We start from the raw sequence: 20,001 nt of genomic DNA on the forward strand, positions 1-20,001 counted from the left end.
ACCATGGCTTCTTCATCTTCATATTCTCATTGTATAGCATAGTGCCTGCACAGAGAAGGCCTTATTAAATCCTAGTTGAATAAGTGAATGAAAGTGTGAATGTATAATAATGCCATGCATTATGCTGTGTTATCTTGATATAGGAGTTTTTGAATCCTCACAGCAGCCCTGCAAATTGGACAAATTACACACACAGATAGTAACATAGTTAGGGTACAAACCCAGATTTGTTGGGCTCTAAGGCTATTCATTGTCCTTACCAGACTGGTTTAACATCTTTGACTATATACATTAAGTAGTTTTATCTCTACCAAATGCTCTAGGAAGGGCTAAGTAGGAGAAGCCGAAAAGGACCCAGTTTTCTTCTTGACAGTGCTGCCATACAAACCATTTTCTGATCCAACAGGGGAACAGAGAGACAGTTTTAAAGGGGCATATTCTTCTGAGTTTAGAGACATTTAGAAATCAAGAGTTTCATATCCAGTAAAATCCATTTAGGACTTCAATATTGAATTTTAAATTTGTGGTGGTTTTAAAGGTTAAGATTTTCACCTTTTTTTGTTGTTGTTTGTTTTGGTATTGAGAATTGATTGTTCTTTGATTGAAACCATGTGATGGACCTCAGACTTGGAAGAATTGTGTTAGTGGGGACAATTAGAAGATACCCTTATAACACCAAGGCATAATGACAGCTGTACTGTTTTAATCATAGTGCTTTTGCTTTTGCTTTTTTACTCATTCTTTAAAAATTCAATAGATGGTGTAATAATTCCTGGCAGCATTTCATAAGTAGGAAAACCACAAGAAAATTATATGGCCAGAACCTGTGGTCTAATAGTCAAATTGGTTCCTGTGGTTCTCTTGATACAAATACCTGACCTGATTTTATCTGAGATTTTGCATAACTTGGTATATTATGCTTGAAAGCAATTAATTGACATATGTGAATAATATCTTGTAACTCAGGGTATCCATATTTTACATTAAGAAGATTTTACTGTATTGAATTGCTTTATTTTTTATTTTTTTTAAATTTTTATTTATTTATGATAGTCACACACACACAGAGAGAGAGAGAGAGAGAGGCAGAGACACGGGCAGAGGGAGAAGCAGGCTCCATGCACCGGGAGCCCGATGTGGGATTCGATCCCGGGTCTCCAGGATCACGCCCTGGGCCAAAGGCAGGCGCTAAACTGCTGCGCCACCCAGGGATCCCTGAATTGCTTTATAATTTTGTTGCTCAAGTGTATCATTTTGTGTATTTTCAATCAACAACCATAATACAACTTATTACTGTGAATAGTTAATCCAAATGAAAGCATGAAAATTTAATTTGCTTATAACTTTATTTTAGAATTATGACTATATAACATAACATTTATCTTTTTTTCATCTGTTCTACTTTTAACAGATTACTCCCTCCACAGTTTCCTCAGGAAAAACCAGTGATCAGTGTTTACCCACCAATACAACATCACTTAATGGATAAACAAGGAGTATATGTTACCTCTCCATTAGTAAACAATGTATGTATATAGTATAATTTATTTCAGAGTAGTATAACAGGTGTATTATTACTTTACTACTGCATATTTTATAAATTTAAAATGCATTTAAAATCTCATGTGGTCTAAGTAATTTCCCCCCCGCAAAAGGTCAATATATCTAATAGATAATACTGATTTGAAGGTTATTTGTTTTATTTGTTTTTCTGTGATGAGGACCTGTTGATCTTAGAACTTTGGTTCACAGTAGATTTTCCGTAGTTGTTAGGAGGGGATAAAATTCAAATATGTCTCAAAGTTCTTAGGATATATCAATGATTGATTAATTTGAAGGACTAAACTTAAATGTACTCTGAGTATTTACCTTTGAACCTTCAAATTATTTAAAAAAATGTGGAAATATTTTTGCTGCATTACTGGTTAAATAGATTTTTAACCGATTTGTGGCATTGAGCCAATGGGAAAATATTGTCAGTTGTAGATTACTAATCTGGTCATTTGACACAATATCCTTTGTTTTTCATTTGATTCTTGCTGTGCCAAAGGAGATTTAAGATAAGCTTTAGAATGATATTATCCTAATAAGACTTATTCTGAAAGTGATTTTGATCATGCTGTATTACTGTTACTTTTAGTTTACAATGCACTCAGATCTTGGAAAAATTATTCAGAGTCTGTTGGATGAGTTTTGGAAGAATCCTCCAGTTTTAGCTCCTTCTTCAACAGCATTTCCATAGTAAGTATGTTTATACCAAAAAAAGTTTGCATATATTTATTTTACTTACTCTTATCAAAATAATCATAATATAGTTTAAATTTTCAGATGATATTAAAAGGCAGTTCTCTTTGTTCCACATTCCCACCTTCACGCAGATACATTCATGCTTTTCAGAGGCAACTTTGTTTTCTTCTTGTAGCTGCTTTTCCAATGTTTACCTTCATCTTTCTGAATAATTTAAACAGTGTATATATACACACACACACACACACACACACACACACATATCTTGGTTCTTTCATTTTAGATATTATATATTGACCTTCTATTATGATTGATGAGGATTTTAGTTATCTTTATCTTTCATAAATGTTTGTTTCCCCTCATTCTCTCTGTGATATCATGATTTTTACTTAACTTCATTTTTGGTATTTTCATTACTTAAATTCTGTAAATATTTCTGTAAATATTCCCCATTGCTGAACTAAGTACTTGGTCGTGATTATATTTTCTTTATGGTATAATTTTTTTGCTTTTTCTGGAGTTAATAATTACTTCCATTTTTCCATTGGTTGTTTTATCTTTTTAATATTCCACATGTTTCAGCAGCTCTGCAAAGCACCTTTCAGATCAAACCTTGATGACATGTATTTTCTTTGTGAATCTGCAGTTTGGTTAGAGACTACTGGAGATAATTAGTTTTTATTCCACTTTTTGTATTAGCTGTTATGGCATGAAGTCTAGGGACTGGAATCCTCTAAAGGCTCTCTTAACTTTCCTGTCTGGCACTTTTAAGTTAGTCACAAAGTCCCACCTAGGTTCAAAGAGGAGGAAATAGATTCCATCTCTTAATAGAGAGGCAAAGGTCAAGAAGTCTATCTATGGAAATTTGGGAAAATACAATCTGTCACAATCCTGGCAATAAGAATTTACTTCTCTCTTATGTGCAAAAATGTGCTCAGCTCCTTCCCCTGAAACTTCCAGACTCTGTCACATTACAGAATCAGGCTCATGTTAAAAAAAAAGAATCAGGCTATGTTGAGGGTCTGAGGGTTAAGTATCTAAGTTCAGGTACAGATGAGGTTTCTTGGGTATGTTCCTCAAGTACAGTCTTTTTTGGTATGAAGACAAGTGAACTAAAGAGACAGGGTAGCAGGTAACTGTCCCCCACACACCTATCATAGGGCAGTGCATAGGCCTAGGAAAACTACTCTAGGCCCTTCCACTGAAAAAGGGCAAAAATGGAAGCTATGCAGGAGCCACTGGGCCATAGCAGTTCTGAATCCAGCTGGGAAGATGTTGCCATTTCTTTGATAAGGAATTAATTTCACTTTCTGGAAATGATTCTTGATGGAGTAATTCTGGGTTTTTCATATTGCCTTCTGAATCAGCTTTCTTTCTGTAAAATGTAGCCCTTATTTGCAGATGAGTAGTTTTTTTAGCCTGTTTTCTCTTCTATAGAAGCTAAGGGTCCATAGGCCTCTATTCATTTGATATTGTCTCTATCCCTTTTAGACCAAGATGATACAATTACTTAAAAATATTTGTAGTTTTCTTATGAATCCACTTTACATCCATTTCTTTAGACAAAACTAATACCCACAAGTCTACAAAATAAGCCTTTAGGCTCCCTTAAGTTTCTTAGAAGCCCTAGGAAGCCTTTTGTCTGGCTAGACAGTTATCTAAGGCACTGCCTCAGTTTTCTTCAGAGGAATTAACAAAGAATTTTCTAGCCCATCTTGGGTTTCATCTCTTTGAAGCTCTTTCTTAATTTGAAAACTTTAGAGAAGCTAGGAATGAGAGACATTTTTCTTTTTAAACCCAAGAGATCTTCTCTCTTTATTTTTAGCAGTTCTTTTTATTTTTCTCTCTTCTCTCAGGTTTTACTATAGCCAACTAGAAGTAAGTGGTACCATTAATACTGCCTGGACTTCTTAGCTAGATCATCTAATTCAATAAGTACAGGCATATTATGGATTCTGTTCCAGGCTGCCATAATAAAGCGAAAATCACAGTAAAGTGAATCAAATGAATTTTTGAATTTCCCAGTGCATATAAAAGTTATGTTTAGACTATACTGTAGACTATTAAGTATGTAATAGTGTTACGTTTAAAAAAATATGCACATGAGGGGAGAGAGGTGAAAGTGGTGGAGTATGAGATCCTGGCTTACCTTGTCCCATGAGTACAACTAGATAACATTCACATCAGCATACATAATCCAGAAAATGACCTGAAGACTGTCAGGGTAAACTGCACGAGCAAAGGTAGAGAAGAGGCCACATCAAAGAAGGTAAGATGTGATTTGAGACCTAAACAGACTATGGCCATCTCTGGACAGACTATAGCTGTCTCTGAACATAATCATGCAAGGAAGCCTACAAGGGAAAGATGAACTCACATAACATCTGGCTTTGAAAGCAAGAGGGGTTGAATTTTGTGAGTTCTTAGAACCAAGGAGACTTAAAGCCTAGAATTCTAAAAATCTGCAGGCTCAGTTCTGGGAGCGCCTGGAGGACCTTAGGAAGTGGAGCCCCCACTCTTAAAGAGACAGCACACCAAACAGCCTGAGCAGGTACAGCATAGAATCAGCAATTTGACAACTACCTGGGACACATGGAAGGGACAGTGATTTACTCATTACAGAGCTTATCAAGAGAGAGATCTCAGAGAGACCTCTTAGAACAAAGGAGCTGGCACCTGCATTTCTCTGCCCTGCACCTCAGCTTAAAGACACAGCCACCTTTGGGAAGCAGTGCAGCACCGACACTCCCTACCTAACTTGCTTAAACCAAGCCTTGTCTACTGTGCTGCATTGGATCTGCCCTCCCCAGTCATACTGCCTGAGTCCTAGCAGTATAGTGTATCCCTCAGAAGACATGCACAACCCTCACCAATACCTTGACACCCAACCCACACATCTGGCAGGGCATCAGTCCTTGTACCAGGTGTGGTAGCAGGTGCTACAAAAGTCTGAGGTACATCTTCTTAAAAGTACATGCCCTACCCAGGCACTGTGGGCAGATCTGGTTAAGCTGATCCAGTCCCAACAGTAGAGGCTCCAGGTCTTACTTAGCAGACAGACCAGTACACCCCACCTCTGCTGGGGACCAAACAGCCCATAGTGGGCAAAAAGCCACTGCAGAAAACTGAACTGAAGGGAAAACTGGCAAGAACACAATAGGACACATGCAACATACATAGGAGACACCCTCTGAAGCAGCAGGTCCCGGGGAACAGGGAGCACTGCACCTCCGGGCACTACAGGACTTCTTAGATATAAAGCATTACCTTCAAGAGCAGTTGGTATAGCTGACTTTCCTAAAACAGAAAGAGACACAGAGAGATAAACAAAATGAGACAGAGAAATATGTGCCAAGTGAAAGAATAGGACCAAACCACTGCCAGAGAGCTACATGAAATGAATGTAAGTAATATGCCCAATAGAGAATTTAAAGTATTGATCATAAAAATACTCACTAGACTTGAGAAAAGAGGAGAAGACATCAGGGAAACCCTTAAAAGGACGAAAAAAGAACCAATTAGAGATGAAAAACACAATGAATGAAATTTAAAATCCACTTGATGGAATAAATAACAGGATAGATGAAATAGAGGGACAAATTAATGATACAGAAGACAGAGTTTTGGAAAGTAACCAAGCTGCACAAATGAGAGAAGAAAAATTTATGCAAATTGGGAATAGTCTTAGGGAATTCAGTGACTATATCAAACATAATAACATTCACACTGAAGGGATCCCAGAAAAAAAGAGAGAGAAAAAGGGGGCAAAAAATTTTTTTTAAGAAATAATAACTTCCCTTAATCTGGGGAAGGAAATGGATATGTTATACAAACCTAATGATAACCACAAATTCAAATCCAGTAATAGATAAATGAAGAATAAAGAGAAAGGAATCCAAGTATATCACTAAAGAAAATCAGCAAAACATGAAAGAGAGCAAGAGAAGAAAGGATTAGAGAGAAACTAAAGACAGTCACAAAACAAATAACAAAATGGCAATAAATATGTAACTATCAATAATTACTTTGAATGTAAGTGGATTAAACATTTCAGTCAGAAGACATAGGATGACAGAATTAATTTTTTAAAAAAGACCCATTTATCTGCTGCCTACAGCAGATTCATTTAGCCCTAAAGACACCAACAGATTGAAAGTGAGAAGATGGAGAGACATTTACCTTGCAAATGGATGTCAAAAGAAAGTCAGAGTAATAATACTTATATTAGACAAAGTAGACTAAAACAAGGATAAATAAGAGACAAAGAAAAACACTATATGATAATAAAAGGGACAATCAAACAAGAGGATATGATAATTGTACATATTTATGCACTCAACATAGGAGCACCTAAATACATAAACAGTTAATAACAAGTGTAAAGGAACTAAATGATAGTAACACAGTAATAGTAGGGGACTTCCCACTTAAATCATTGAACATACCATCCAAAGAGAAAATCAAGGAAACTTTGAATGATATACTGGTCCAGATGAATTTAACAGATATATTAGGAACATTCCATCCTAAAACAGTAGAATACATATTCTTTTCAAGTGCACATGGAACATTCTCTGGAATACATCACATTTTAGGTGACAAAACAAGTCTCAACAAACTCAAAAAGATTGAACTCATACCATGTGTCTTTTCTGACCATAATACTAAGAAACTAGAAATCAACCATAAGAAAAACTCTGGAAAGAGCAAATACATGGAAATAAAGTAACATGTTACTAAACAATGAATGAGTCAACTGAGAAATAAAAAAAAAAAAAATCAAAACTTATGTGGAAACAAAAATGAAAAAAATACAGTGATTCAAAATCCTTGGGATATAGCAAGAGTGGTTCCAAGTGGGAAGGTTATAGCAATATAGACCTATCTCAAGAAGCAAGACAAATCTCAAACAACCTAACATTTAATGGAGCTAGAGAAAACAAAACCGTAAACCAGTAGAAGGAAGGAAATAATAAAGATTAGAGCAGAAGTAAATAATAGGGAAACTAAAAAAACCAATATAACAGATCAGTGAAACCGGGAGCTGGTTCTTTGAAAAAATCAAAAATTGATAAACCTGTAGCCAGAGTTATTAAGAGAAAAAGAGAAAGAACTCAAACAAAATCACAAATGAGAGAGGAGAAATAACAACCAAGGCCACAGATACACAAACAATTGTAAGAGAATATTATGAGGGATCCCTGGGTGGCGCAGTGGTTTAGCGCCTGCCTTTGGGCAGGGCGCGATCCTGGAGACCCGGGATCGAATCCCACGTCGGGCTCCCGGTGCATGGAGCCTGCTTCTCCCTCTGCCTGTGTCTCTGCCTCTCTCTCTCTCTCTCTCTCTCTCTCTGTGTGACTATCATAAAAAAAAAAAAAAAAGAAAAGAAAAAAAAATTATGCCAACAAATTGGGACAACCCAGGAAAAATAGATAAATTCCCAGAAACATATAACCTACCAAATCTGAAAAAAGAAACAGAAAGGTTGAACAGACCGATGGCTAGCAAGGAAATTGAATCAGTAATCAAAAAACTCCCCAAAAAACCTGAAGTCCAGAACCAGCTGGCTTTATAAGCAAATTCTGACAAACATTTGAAGAAGAGTTATTACCTATTCTTCTTAAACAATTCCAAAACGTAGAAAAGGAAGGACAATTTCCAAATTCGTTCTAGGAGGGCAGTATAATTCTGCGACCAAAACCAGATACAGACACCACAAAAAAGTGAACTCAGGCCAGTATCTCTGATAAAATATAAATGCAAAAATCCTCAACAAAATACTAGCAAACCAAACCCAACAATACATTAAAAAAAATCATCACTACAATCAAGTGGGATTTATTACCGGAATGCAAGGGATGATTCAATATTCAAAAGTCAGTCATTGGGACACCTGAGTGACTCAGTGGTTGAGCATCGGCCTTTGGCTCAGGTCATGATATTAGGGTCCTGGAATTGAGTCCCACATCAGGCTCCCATGGGGAGCCTGCTTTCTGCCTCTGCCTAAGTCTCTGCCTCTCTGTGTGTGTCTCTCATGAATAAATAAATAAAATCTTTAAAAACAAAATGAAGTTAATCACTATGATACAACATATCAGAGAAAGGATAAAAACCCTATCATTGTTTCAGTGTATGCAGAAAAATCATTTGACAAACCACAACATCCATTCATGAAAAAGACTCAACAGTAGGTTTAGAGGGAATACACTTCAACATAATAGAGGCCATATATGAAAAACCTACAACTAACATTATACTTAATGGTGAAAAATTGAGTTTTTCCCCCAAGATCAGGAACAATGCACAAGTGTCTACTTTCACCAGTTTTATTCAACATAGTATTGGAAACTCTAGCCACAGCAGTCAGACAACAAAAGGAAATACAAAGCATACAAATTGGTAAGGAAGAAGTAAAACTTTAACTATTTGCAGATGGCATGATACTATATATAGAAAACCCTAAAAACTCCACCCAAAAAGCTACTAAAACTGGTAAATGAATTCAGTAAAGCCACAGGATACAAAATCAATGTATAGAAATCTGTTGCATTTCTATGTACTAATAATGAAGCAGCAGAAAGAGAAGTTACGAAAACAGTCCCATTTACAATTGCACCAAAATAATAAAATACCTAGGAATAAACTTAACCCAGGAGGTGAGAGACCTATTCTCTGTGAAATAAAATATTGATGAATTTGAAAAAGACACTAAGAAATGGAAAGACAATCCATGTTCCTGGATTAGAAGAACAGATATCGGTAAAATGTATACTACCCAAAGCATTCTACAGATTTAATACAATCCCTATCAAAATACCAACAGCATTTTTTACAAAACTAGAACAAACAATCCTAAAATGTATATGGAACCACAAAAGACCCCAAATAGCCAAAGCAATCTTGAAAAAACCAGTATGGTACTGGCACAAAAATAGTCACATAAATCAATAGAACTGAATAGAAAACCCAGAAATAAACTTACAGCTATATGGTCAATTAATCTTTGTTAAAGTAGGAATGAATAGGCAATGGGAAAACAGCAATGTCTTCATGAAATAGTGTTCAGAAAACTGGGCATGAATAGACATTTCTTCAGAGATATTCAGATGGCCAACAGACACATGAAAAGATGGTTCAACATCATTCATCATCAGGGAAATGCAAATCAAAACTACAAAGGGATAACACCTCATACCCGTCAAAATGACTAAAATGAAAAACACAAGAAACAAGTGTTGGCAAGGATGTAGAGTAAAAGGAACTTTCTTGTATCATTGGTAGGAATGAAAACGTGCAACCACTGTGGAAAAATGTGTGGATGTTCCTCAGAAATTTTAAAATAGAAGTATTCTATGATCACTAATCGCACTACTGGGTATTTACCCATAAAATACAAAACACTGATTGAAACAGATACATGCTCCCCTACATTTATAGCAGCATTATTTACAGCAACCAAATTATGGAAGCAACCCAAATGCCCATCAATAGATAAATGGATAGAGAAGTGATACATATATACAGTGGAATATTATTCAGCCATAAAAAGAATGAAATCTTGCCATTTGCAACGACATGGGTATAGCTGGCGAGTATAATGCAAAGTGAAAAAGTCAGAGAAAGACAAATACCATATGATTTCACTCACATATGGAATTTAAGTAACAAACAAGCAAAGAAAAAGGAGACAAACCAAGAAACAGACTCTTAACTATAGAGAACAAACTGATGGTAACCAGAAAGGGAGGTTGGTGGGGGTTAGATGAAATAGGTGATGGGGATTAAGGAGCGTGCTTGTCATGATGAGGACGGGGTGAATCGAATTGTTGAATCACTCTGTTGTACACCTGAAACTAATATGTTATATGTTAACTATACGGTAATTAAAATAAAAACTTAATAAAAGATTAAAAGATAAAATAATTACATAAATTAAATTGTCAATTGCTAAGAAATGCCTACCATTATCTGAACTTGCTTTCAGTGAGTAGTAATCTTTTTGCTGGTAGAGGGTCTTATCTCAATGTTGATGGCTGCTGATAAACCAGGGTAGGTGTTTATTGAAGTTTGGGATGACCTGACAATTTCTTAAAGCAGTAACATTTGCCATATTGATGAACTCTTCCATTTATGAATGATTTCTCTGTTGCATGCAATGCTGTTTGATAGCATTTTATCCACAGTAGTACTTCTTTCAAAATTGAAGTTAGTGCTGTTAAATCCTGCTGCTGTTTTAGCAACTAAGTTTATGGAATATTCTAAATCTTTTGTTGTCATTTCAACAATCTTCACAGCATCTTCACCAGGAGTAGATTCCATCTTAAAAACCATTTTCTTTGCTCAAACCTGAGAAGTAACTACATTAAAGTTTTATCCTGAGATTGCTCAGTCACATCTTTAGCTCCTCTTCTAATTTTAGTTCTCTTACTATTTCTGGCACATCTGCAATTACTTCTTCCACTGACATCTTGAATGCCTCAAAGTTGTCCGTAAGGGTTGGTATCTACTGCTTCTCAACTCCTTACATGTTTGACTTATTCCCACAAATCACAGATGTTCTTAATGGTATCTAGAATGGCAAATACTTTCCAGAAAGTTTTCAGTTTACTTTGTCCAGGTTTATCCAAGGAATCGCTGTCTTTGGCAGCTATAGCCTTACAAAGTGTATTTCTTTAATAAGACTTGAAAGTCGATATTATTCCTTGATCCATGGGCTATAGAATAGATATCATGGTAGTAGGCACGAAAGTAACACTATTCTTAATTGTATGTCTCCATCAGAGCTCTTGGGTGACTAGGTGGATTGTTAATGAGTAGTCAGAATTTGAAGGGAACCTTTTTTTTTTTTTTTTTCTGAGCAGATCTCGATAGTGGTCTTATAACATTCAGTAGACCGTGTAATAAACAGATGTATTGTCATCCATGCTTTTTTTTTTTTTTTTTCCATTTATAGAGCATAGGCAGAGTAGATTTAGCATAATTCTTAAAGGCCCTAGGATTTTTAGTATGGTTAATGAGTATTGGCTTCAGTTTGGTCACCAGCCGTATTAGCCCCCAACAAGAGAGTAAGCTTGTTCTTTGGACCTTTGAAGCCAGGCATTGACTTCTCTTCTCCAGTTATGAAAGTTTTAGATGGCATCTTCTTCAATAGAAGTCTGTTTAATTAGGGTTAGAATTAAATCTTGTTTAGTGTAGCCACCTTCATTAATTGTCTTAGCTAGATTTTCTGGGTAACTTTCTGCAGCTTCTATATCAGCACTTGCTGCTACACCCCGCACTTGATTGATGCATGGTTGCCACAAATTCTCAATTTTTAAACAGTATCTGTGAAGCACAATAAAATGAGTCATACTTGTCTACTTTCCCCGTTATTGCAGCCAACAGTGTTGGTAAACTTTCTACTAATACATAACAAAGTTCCCATTCCAACATTTTCCTCACTTTTCCTGCCAGTACTCTTTGGCGCATCCTCACAGGCCCTCAGGCTTCTCTTTGAGGGTGCATTTGGCTTTCACCTGTCAGGTTCCAAAGCTACTCCTATGTTTTAGGTTTTTCTTTTTCTATTTTTTTTTTTTTTAAATACCAGCAGCTTTCCACTTCTAGGTGATAAAATCTGTTCTGGCTACTAAGGTTTAGCAAAATTTTGGCTAAAAACGCTGAACACATGAATTTTGCTCACTAATCATCAATTCAGGAAGGGTTCATCAGAGAGCTCCTGTATGCTGTCCTTATCATCAGTGAGCTCTCAGCCTACTCATCAGAGGCCTTACCTGGGGATGTCAGATGGAATGCCTATCTACCCGTGGCCTCTCTCTGTGGCTTGGGCTTCCTTACAACATAATGGTGATCCCCAGAATGAACATATTAAGAGCTGTGAGGAAGTCATATTTCTTTTATGACTTAGACGCTGATGTCTTCAGCATGACATTCACTGTCATTTTTGCTGCATTCAGTTTGTGGGGGCAGTTACAATATCCTGATCAGATTCAAGGGAAGGAAAAATAGGCTTCTTGGTGGAATGGCAAGGTTCTGGGGGAGTATGGGACCAGAAATGTTGCTGTGTCCATTTTTTGAAAATACAATATGCCGCAGATTGTTAGAAGATAAATTTTGAAATGAAAAATCTTTAATCTACCCCTTAGAGTTCATAATCAGTATAGTTCAGATTCTAAGTTGAAGTGCTTTTCCACTCAATTTTGAGGATATTGCTATATTGTTGTCTATATGACTTCTGTTATTGCAAAGTGTCCAATGCCTTTTTGATTTCTGATCCGTTGTAAATTTTAGAAAACATTTTTGGTATTCTGAAATTTAATGATGATGCACCTTCTTGTTGGTCTTTTTGTTTTCTTTTCTCAGAATATTTCTCGGTTTTATATCCCAGTCCTACCTAATTTTCAAGAAATTGCTCTTGCTCAGGAGTCAGGCAGCCTCTTGAACACTGCCTGGAAATCTCCTTAGCTAGATTATCCAGTTCATTAGGTCCATCAGCCCCAGCCCTCATCTTTGCTCTCTTGTGTCTTTGTCCTGGAGTCATAGGCCTCACCAATATTCCTTACATAAAAACTGTATTTCCTGTTTTCTGACTGGGTAGGGTTGGATATAAGTTCATTTACCTTATTTGAAAATATAAGCCAATAAGTTTACTTATTCCCATTTCAAATAAGTTCTATGATTATGTGCAGGTTATTAAAATGCTGGTTTGATACATTTCTTAGAGATTTTTTAATAAGTTGTACATGCTACTGAGGTCAAAACAAAGCAAATTGGTTTAGAATAAAGACTTTAATTCAAGGATAACACAAATGCTCTTTCATGTTGGTCATATTATTTCCAAGTAACTTCTATTTATGTCACTAACATCATATCTTTAGATAAAAGTTTTAACATAAAGATGAGCCATTTTTTAATTTTTTAAAATATTTTTAATTTGAGAGAGTGTGTGAATTAGAGAGAGAGAGAGAGAGAGAAGGAGCAAGGGAAGAGGGAGAAGCACACTCCTCACCGAGCAGGGAGCCCAACGCGGGTCTCATGAACTGAGCCGAAAGCAGATGCTTAACTGACTGAGCCACACAGGAACTCCGAGATGAGCCCCCCCTTTTGTTTTTTTAATAAGCTAAATTAGAAAACATATTTTAACTTAATTTTATCAATAGATCATGTATTTACTTGAATCAAAATTCAAAAAATATAAAGTGATAGGGAATAAAGTCTTCCTTCCAACTTTCTTCTCCCGTGTAAACTAGTTTTTCTTTTTGCTGATATCCAGAATTTTTTCGAATAAGTATGCGTAGAATTTCCAAGATATTTTATGACATATAAAGAAATATGTAGTTGGAGCATTATTCCCTCCTTCATTATATGAATAGTAGCATACTATACCCCTCCTCCCTTTTTTTCTTCACTAAAGGGTATAGTTTGGAGAGATTTCTATGTTGGAACATAAAGCATTTCTTTATTCTTTGTGACCACAAAGTACTTGTTTTACAGATGCAGTCTAATTTATTTGACAGGACTCCTTTTGATGGATACTTTTGTTTCCACTCTTTCCTGAAAGGCCTACCTTCTTTACCCCTCACTGCTGTAGCAAATAACCTTAAAAATAAAATTCCAGCCAAATATGAGTTTATTTCTTGGATACATTCTCAAAGTGGCATGCACGTTTGTAATTTTGACAAATACTGCAGAATTGCCCTGCAGAGTAAGTTCCAACAGTTTCTTCTTCCACTATACACAATGCTTACTTTCCCATACTCTTTGCCATCATAATATATTACTGGAATGGATCTTTGTCAATTTATAAGCAGAACATAATATGTTAGTATAATTTTAGTTGTATTTATCTTACTAACAATGAAGTTCAGTATCTTTTTTCTATGATTTAGAGATGTTTTTCTTTCCTGTAATCTGTCTTCTATCCTGTTTTCCATTTTGCTATGGAGTTATTAGTCTTTTATCAATTTGTAGGAATTTTTTATATGTTAGAAGAGAAATTATCCCTGTGTCCGTGATATGAGTTTTAAATGTTTTCCCCCAATTTGCTATTTGTCTTAACTTATAATGGGCATTGTCATGTAGAGGTTTTTGTTTTTTGTTCTTTCTTAATATCAAGCAATTAATCTTTTTCTCTTATGACCTCAGAATTTGGGATGATGGAATGTTCTTTCCCACCCGAAGGTTATTATTTCCCAATGATTTTTTCTAATTCTTGTAAGATTTAGTTTTAAGCATTTAAATTTTTGATGAATTTGGTTTTTATCCTGTTATAAGTATTTGACTCTAATTCAGTTTTTCAAGCTGTCCCAGCACTGTTTACTTTTTTTTATTTTTATTTTTCCAGCACTGTTTATTGACTGATCTTTTTTTCCATTTATTTCTGATCTGTCTTATATCCTTATTCTCTCTCTCTTTTTTTTTTTTTTAAATATCCTTATTCTTTTATGTGTTTTGGGGTCTTGCTGGATTTTATATTTAGTTCCATTGATCTGCATATCCATTTACCACTATTTACTCTAAAAAAAAAGTTCTCTTTTCTCTTTTTTTCTTGTAATTATTAAAGTTTTATAATTTGTGTTGCTGTCACAGTTAATCTCTTCTTAACCCTCCTTCAGATACTTTTCTCTATAATTTCCATATGAACTTTAGTACCATTGTATGTTTCAAAATCCATAATAAAAATTACTTTCCAACATAATTCCAACTCGTTAATTTGTCATTAATGAAATAATAATACTCCAGTTTAAAAAATTGTTCAAGCTTTATATATTTTGGAGCATGTTTCAGTACTCTATGTGTGTTTTCCAACACCAAGTAATTCTCCAGTTGTCAGCAGACAGTGACTGGGTTTCCTATAAATTTCATTCATTTCTGATGCTGTTTACCTGAAGATAGTGTCAGGTCCCACAGGTTATAGATTCAGTATCAGAAGACTGCTTCGCTTCCAACACGAGTCAAATCCACAGGTTGTTCTCCTGCTTCTGACCAACTGGATATAAACTCAGAGGTTCCCATAACCACCCCCGACCTTGCAGGTTCTGTTAATGTGTTGGAGCCACTCAAAGAACTCAAGAGAAATATTTACTTAATGTTTACCAGTTTATTATAAAAGAACTTAAGAAGGATACAGATGAATAGCCATGTGAAGAGATACACAGGGCAAGGACTGGGAGAGTCCCAAATGTAGAAGCTTCTGTCCTCATGGGCTGGAATGCACTACCCTCCCGATGTGGATGCATTCACCAATAAAGTTTGTCAGATCTCATTGTTCAAGAGTTTTCATAGAGCTTAGTGTGCAGCCCCTTACTCCCTGAGGTCAGTGGGTGTAGCTCATAATTCCAGCCCTTCATCATTGTGTCTTTCTAGTGACCTGTCCCATTCTGAGACTGTAGGAGCCCAAACAGAGTCACCTCATTAGCATAGATTCAGTGTTATGAATAACAAAAACAGGTTCCTATCTTAGGAACTCTGTGCCAGGAACCTACTTGAAGACCAAATACATTTCTTATTATACCACGAAAACAATGTGAACTATTGAGTATTAGCACTTTATTTAAAACCAGCATAAGCCTTTTTATCCTTTACATAAGAATGACTGACCCATATAAAACTAATACTAATTTAAATATTGGTTTAGATTATTTTTACCTGCAGTAAGGCCTGAATTACCCTACTTATTTTAGAGTCTGGTTCTCTGAACTTCTCTAAGAGAAAAAAATGTAAAATATTTTTTGAGGTTTAATTGACATACAACATTATATAGTTTCAGGTGTACAATGTAATTCCACATTTGTACAAATGTTGCAAAACGATCACCACAATAAATCTACTTAATCTGTCCTTATATATAACTGGAATTTTTCCTGTGATGAGAACATTTAACATAGGGTCTCTTAGCAGCTTGCAAATATGCAGTAAGTATTATTAAATATAGTCACCATACTCTATATTACATCCCCTGGCTTATTTCTTTTATAAGTGGTAGTTTGTACTTTTTGACCACCTTTATGCATTTCACTCACCCCAACCCCCTACTTGGGCAACTACCACTGTGTTCTCTGTATCAGTGAACTTGACTGTTCTGTATTGTTGTTTTTAGATGCTACATGTAAATGAGATCATACAGTATTTGTCTTTCTTTTCCTGACTCTTTCACTTAAAATGCCTGCAGGAGCCATCCATGTTATTACCACAAGTGGCAAGGTGTCATTTAATAACATTCCATCACATATATAACACTACATTTTTATTTCTGTGCATCCATTGATGAACATTTGTTTGCTTCCATATCTTGGCTGTTGTAAATAATGCTGCAATGAACATGGAGATGCATTAATCTTTTTGAGTGTTTTCATTTTTTTTGGGTAAATATCTAGAAGTGGAATTGCTGGATCGTATGGTAATTATATTTTTAAGTTTTTTTTGAGGAACCTCTATACTGTTTTCCATACTATGCTGCACCAATTTACATTCTCACCAAGAGTACACAGGGTTTCCTGTTCTCCACATCCTCCATAACACTTATTTTTTTGTCTTCTTAGTGATAACCATTCTAACAGGTATCATGTGATATTTCATTGTGGTTTTGATCTGCATTTTCATGATGATTAGTGATGCTGAATATCTTTGTATGTATCTGTTGGCTATCTGTATGTTATCTTGGAAAAGTATTTATTGATATCCCTGACCATTCTTTTAACTGGATTGTGTTTTGCTATCATATGGTTTCTCTACGTAGTTTGGATATTAGCTCCTGATTATCAGATATATTTTTTGTAAATATCTTCTCCCATTTAGTAAGGTGCCTTTTTGTTGATAGTTTCCTTTGCTGTGCAGAAGTTTTTTAGTTTGATATAGTCGCACTTGTTTATTTTTGCTTTTGTTGCCTTTGCCATTGGTATCAGATGCAAAAAATCACCAAGACCAGTTTCAAGAATCTTACTTCCTAGGCTTTCTTCTAGGAGTTTAATGGTTTCAGATCTTAAACTTAAGTCTTTAATTCATTTTGAATTAATTTTTGTATTTGATGTAAGGAAGTGGTAATTTCATTCTTTTGCATGTGGCCATCCATTTTCCCTAGTACTGTTTATTAAAGAGACTGTCCTTTCTCCATTGTGTATTCTTGGTTACAGGGTATGCATAGATTTCTGGGTTCTGTATTCAGATCCATTGATCTATTTGCATGCTTTTATGCCAGTAACATTCTGTTTTGACTACTGTAACATTGTAATATAGTTTCAAATCAGGGAGCATTTTTCTTTTTTTTCTGATTGGATGAGTTTCTCTGCCCTGTCTTTGAATACACTAAACATTTCTTCTGCTTCACGTAGTCTGCTGTTGAGATCCTCCAGTGTATTTTTTTTAACCTCCCTGACTCATGTTTGGTACTTTTTTATATTTTTTATCTCTTTGTTGAAGCTCTTATTGTGTTAATCCATTCTTCCCCCAAGTATAATACTTTGAAATCTTATCAGGTAAATTACTTAATTCCATTTTATTATATCCTCCCCCCACCTCCCCAAGGTTTTCTATTTGTTTGTTCGTTTGGACTGTATTTCTTTTTCTTCATTTTCCTTGACTCTCTGTTTGTTTCTATGCCTAAGATAAAACAGCCACCTTGAAGACTCAAGCCACCTCAGTATTGAGGACTGGACCAGGAGATGAACCTTATTATTTACTTGCCCTACCTCTTGATTGTCTATAAAATCATTGTAATTGTCCAAGGAGCCTATTATATTCTTAATAGCTTCCAGTATTTGAGAGTGTGCCAGGGCCTGAGAGGATCTCATCCATCACCTAGATTCAGGCTGATTAGAAGCCAGACCCTCAGGTAGCTTTTTTTAAAGTATGCAAATATATGTAGTCTTGTGGGGCTGCAAGTGAAAGCCCTGCTGGCCACCGAAGCCAGGTGATCTAGAAGTGTGGTCCTGAGATAGAGTTGCAAAATTGAGGCTCCAGATGATTGTATAAGCTTCTTTCTGGAGATACTGGTAAGCTGGTGTGAGGCTGAGGAAGTGTGCAGAGATGGCATCCACCAACCTACGTTTCCTGGGATTGCCTCCCTAGACCTCTAGTTTTGTGCCAGACCAGAAGCCTCATCAAGCAAAAGCTTTTAGGTGTGTTTATCAGACTCTTTCGCAGGAAGACTAGGGGTGTGTTCAATCTGCTGTCTGTGCAGCGCCCTGGGAGTAGTAGCCTGTCATTGTTTTACAGTCCCATGGACCCAGGAACATGAACCCCCTACCTCCAGAGTTGTGCAGTCAGTGGGATCTCGTGGATGACAGCTACCAAAACTGGAGCACCAGACATAAAAATAAGGCACCATATGTGCATAAGAGCTTTCCTCCAAGAGATATTAGTGGTCTGGAATGTGACAGAGAACATGAGGAGAGGTCCCACCATCCTTTGTCCCCAGAGCATATCCCAGTGGGTTGATGGTTGTGGGTTACATTAGGTACCTGTCCCTTAAGCTCAATTCCTTAAGATTAGGAATTGAGACTCTTTCAGCTAAAAATCTGGGTGCCTCTCAATCAACTGCTTCTGTGCTGGGTTCTGGGTGGGGTGAGTGAGTCCAAGCACACAAGCCCCTTTGGTTTTCAAAGCTAGATGTTTGGGGGACTCTTCTTTGAGATGCAGAGCTTAAAAGAGAGACTGTTCAGTGTGGGGTTCAAACTCTTGCCCTTCAGGAAGAAGCTTCAGATTTTGAGCTCTCTCCTGGTTAGACATCTCTGTGTGGAGGGTTGGGTTTACAGGGAGATTGTGGCTTAGCCTCTCCTGCTTCCTTCAATATTAATTTTTCTTGCTTGCTGATTTGTAGGACTTACACAACTAAATTTTAGGGGTTTTTTCTTGAGGAAATTATTCATGTTTCTGAAGATTTAGTGCACTCCTGGTAGGAGGTGATTTCAAGATCTTACTGTCTTGTCATCTTGAACCAGGACCCAAATATTTATTACATGCAGAAAAAAATAGTGCTCCCTGATTCAATCCTGAGTACATGCTGCTGTACCACTTTTTCTAATCTACGTGTGTGTTTTTTAATGTGTATTTTTTATATTTTAACATTTTTAGCAGTTTTTCTATACATTTAACTATTTTCCTTTAAGATCATTTAGAAAACCAGTCATGAATTTCATTTATATTTTTCTAGATAAAGTGAGAGCTGTTGTTCAAGCAACCTGTTGTAAATACATTTTCTGGATTCAAAGTTCTTCATTCTCTTTATGATGTCAGTGATTTATGCTAATGGAATGCTCAAAACCCAAAAAGCCTATCTATTCACTTCTACTCTGATGAGCGGAATTATATGTTTTCTAAAACGTTTTTCTTTTTGGGGGGAGAGGGGGTCATATTTAATCAATTTATAGAATTTTTAATTCAGTTATATGATTATAGTAACAAGATCCTGTCTCTGTGGCATGACCATTGTTATCTATTATTCTCAAACTAATTGGCAGTAGTTTTATAGGTTTCCCCCTAAAGTCTAATCTACTGTTTTTGTTTTTGTTTTTTGTCTTTCTCTTCAGCCTGTACAGTAATCCAAGTGGGCTGCCTCCTTATGCATCTCAGGGTTTCCCATTTCTTTCTCCATTTCCCCCACAAGAACCTAACAGGACTGTCACTTCTTTGTCTGTTGCTGACACTATTTCTTCTTCAACAACAAGTTACACACCAGCCAAACCTGCAGCTCCTTTTGGCATCCTTTCAAATCTGCCGCTACCTGTTCCTACAACAGACACATCAGCACCGGTGGGTATC

At 36.1% G+C, this 20,001-nt stretch overlaps 1 protein-coding gene and 1 long non-coding RNA gene across 9 annotated transcripts in view; one reads left to right on the forward strand and one right to left on the reverse strand.

The window, feature by feature from the left end:
* The window catches only part of VPS37A (VPS37A subunit of ESCRT-I), a 68,892-nt gene that overhangs the window by 19,957 nt on the left and 28,934 nt on the right, over positions 1–20,001 (forward strand). For all 8 annotated transcript variants that reach the window (XR_007402736.1, XM_025471120.3, XM_049095079.1 and 5 more), the window contains 3 exons: positions 1,412–1,526; positions 2,141–2,241; positions 19,770–19,992. Coding sequence is in view for 7 of the 8 variants with exons in the window: in XM_049095079.1 (XP_048951036.1) it covers positions 1,412–1,526; positions 2,141–2,241; positions 19,770–19,992 (439 nt within the window). In the remaining variant the exon portion in view is untranslated. The remainder of the gene's footprint in view (positions 1–1,411; positions 1,527–2,140; positions 2,242–19,769; positions 19,993–20,001) is intronic.
* On the reverse strand, positions 4,786–12,107 carry LOC118350967 (uncharacterized). The gene is made up of 3 exons (XR_007402737.1): positions 12,018–12,107; positions 10,210–11,571; positions 4,786–5,740 (listed from the first exon to the last, which is right to left on the reverse strand). It is a non-coding gene; the product is annotated as an uncharacterized LOC118350967 (long non-coding RNA).

This window comes from Canis lupus, chromosome 16, assembly GCF_003254725.2.
Source record: "Canis lupus dingo isolate Sandy chromosome 16, ASM325472v2, whole genome shotgun sequence".
NCBI classification, from domain to species: Eukaryota; Metazoa; Chordata; class Mammalia; order Carnivora; family Canidae; genus Canis; species Canis lupus.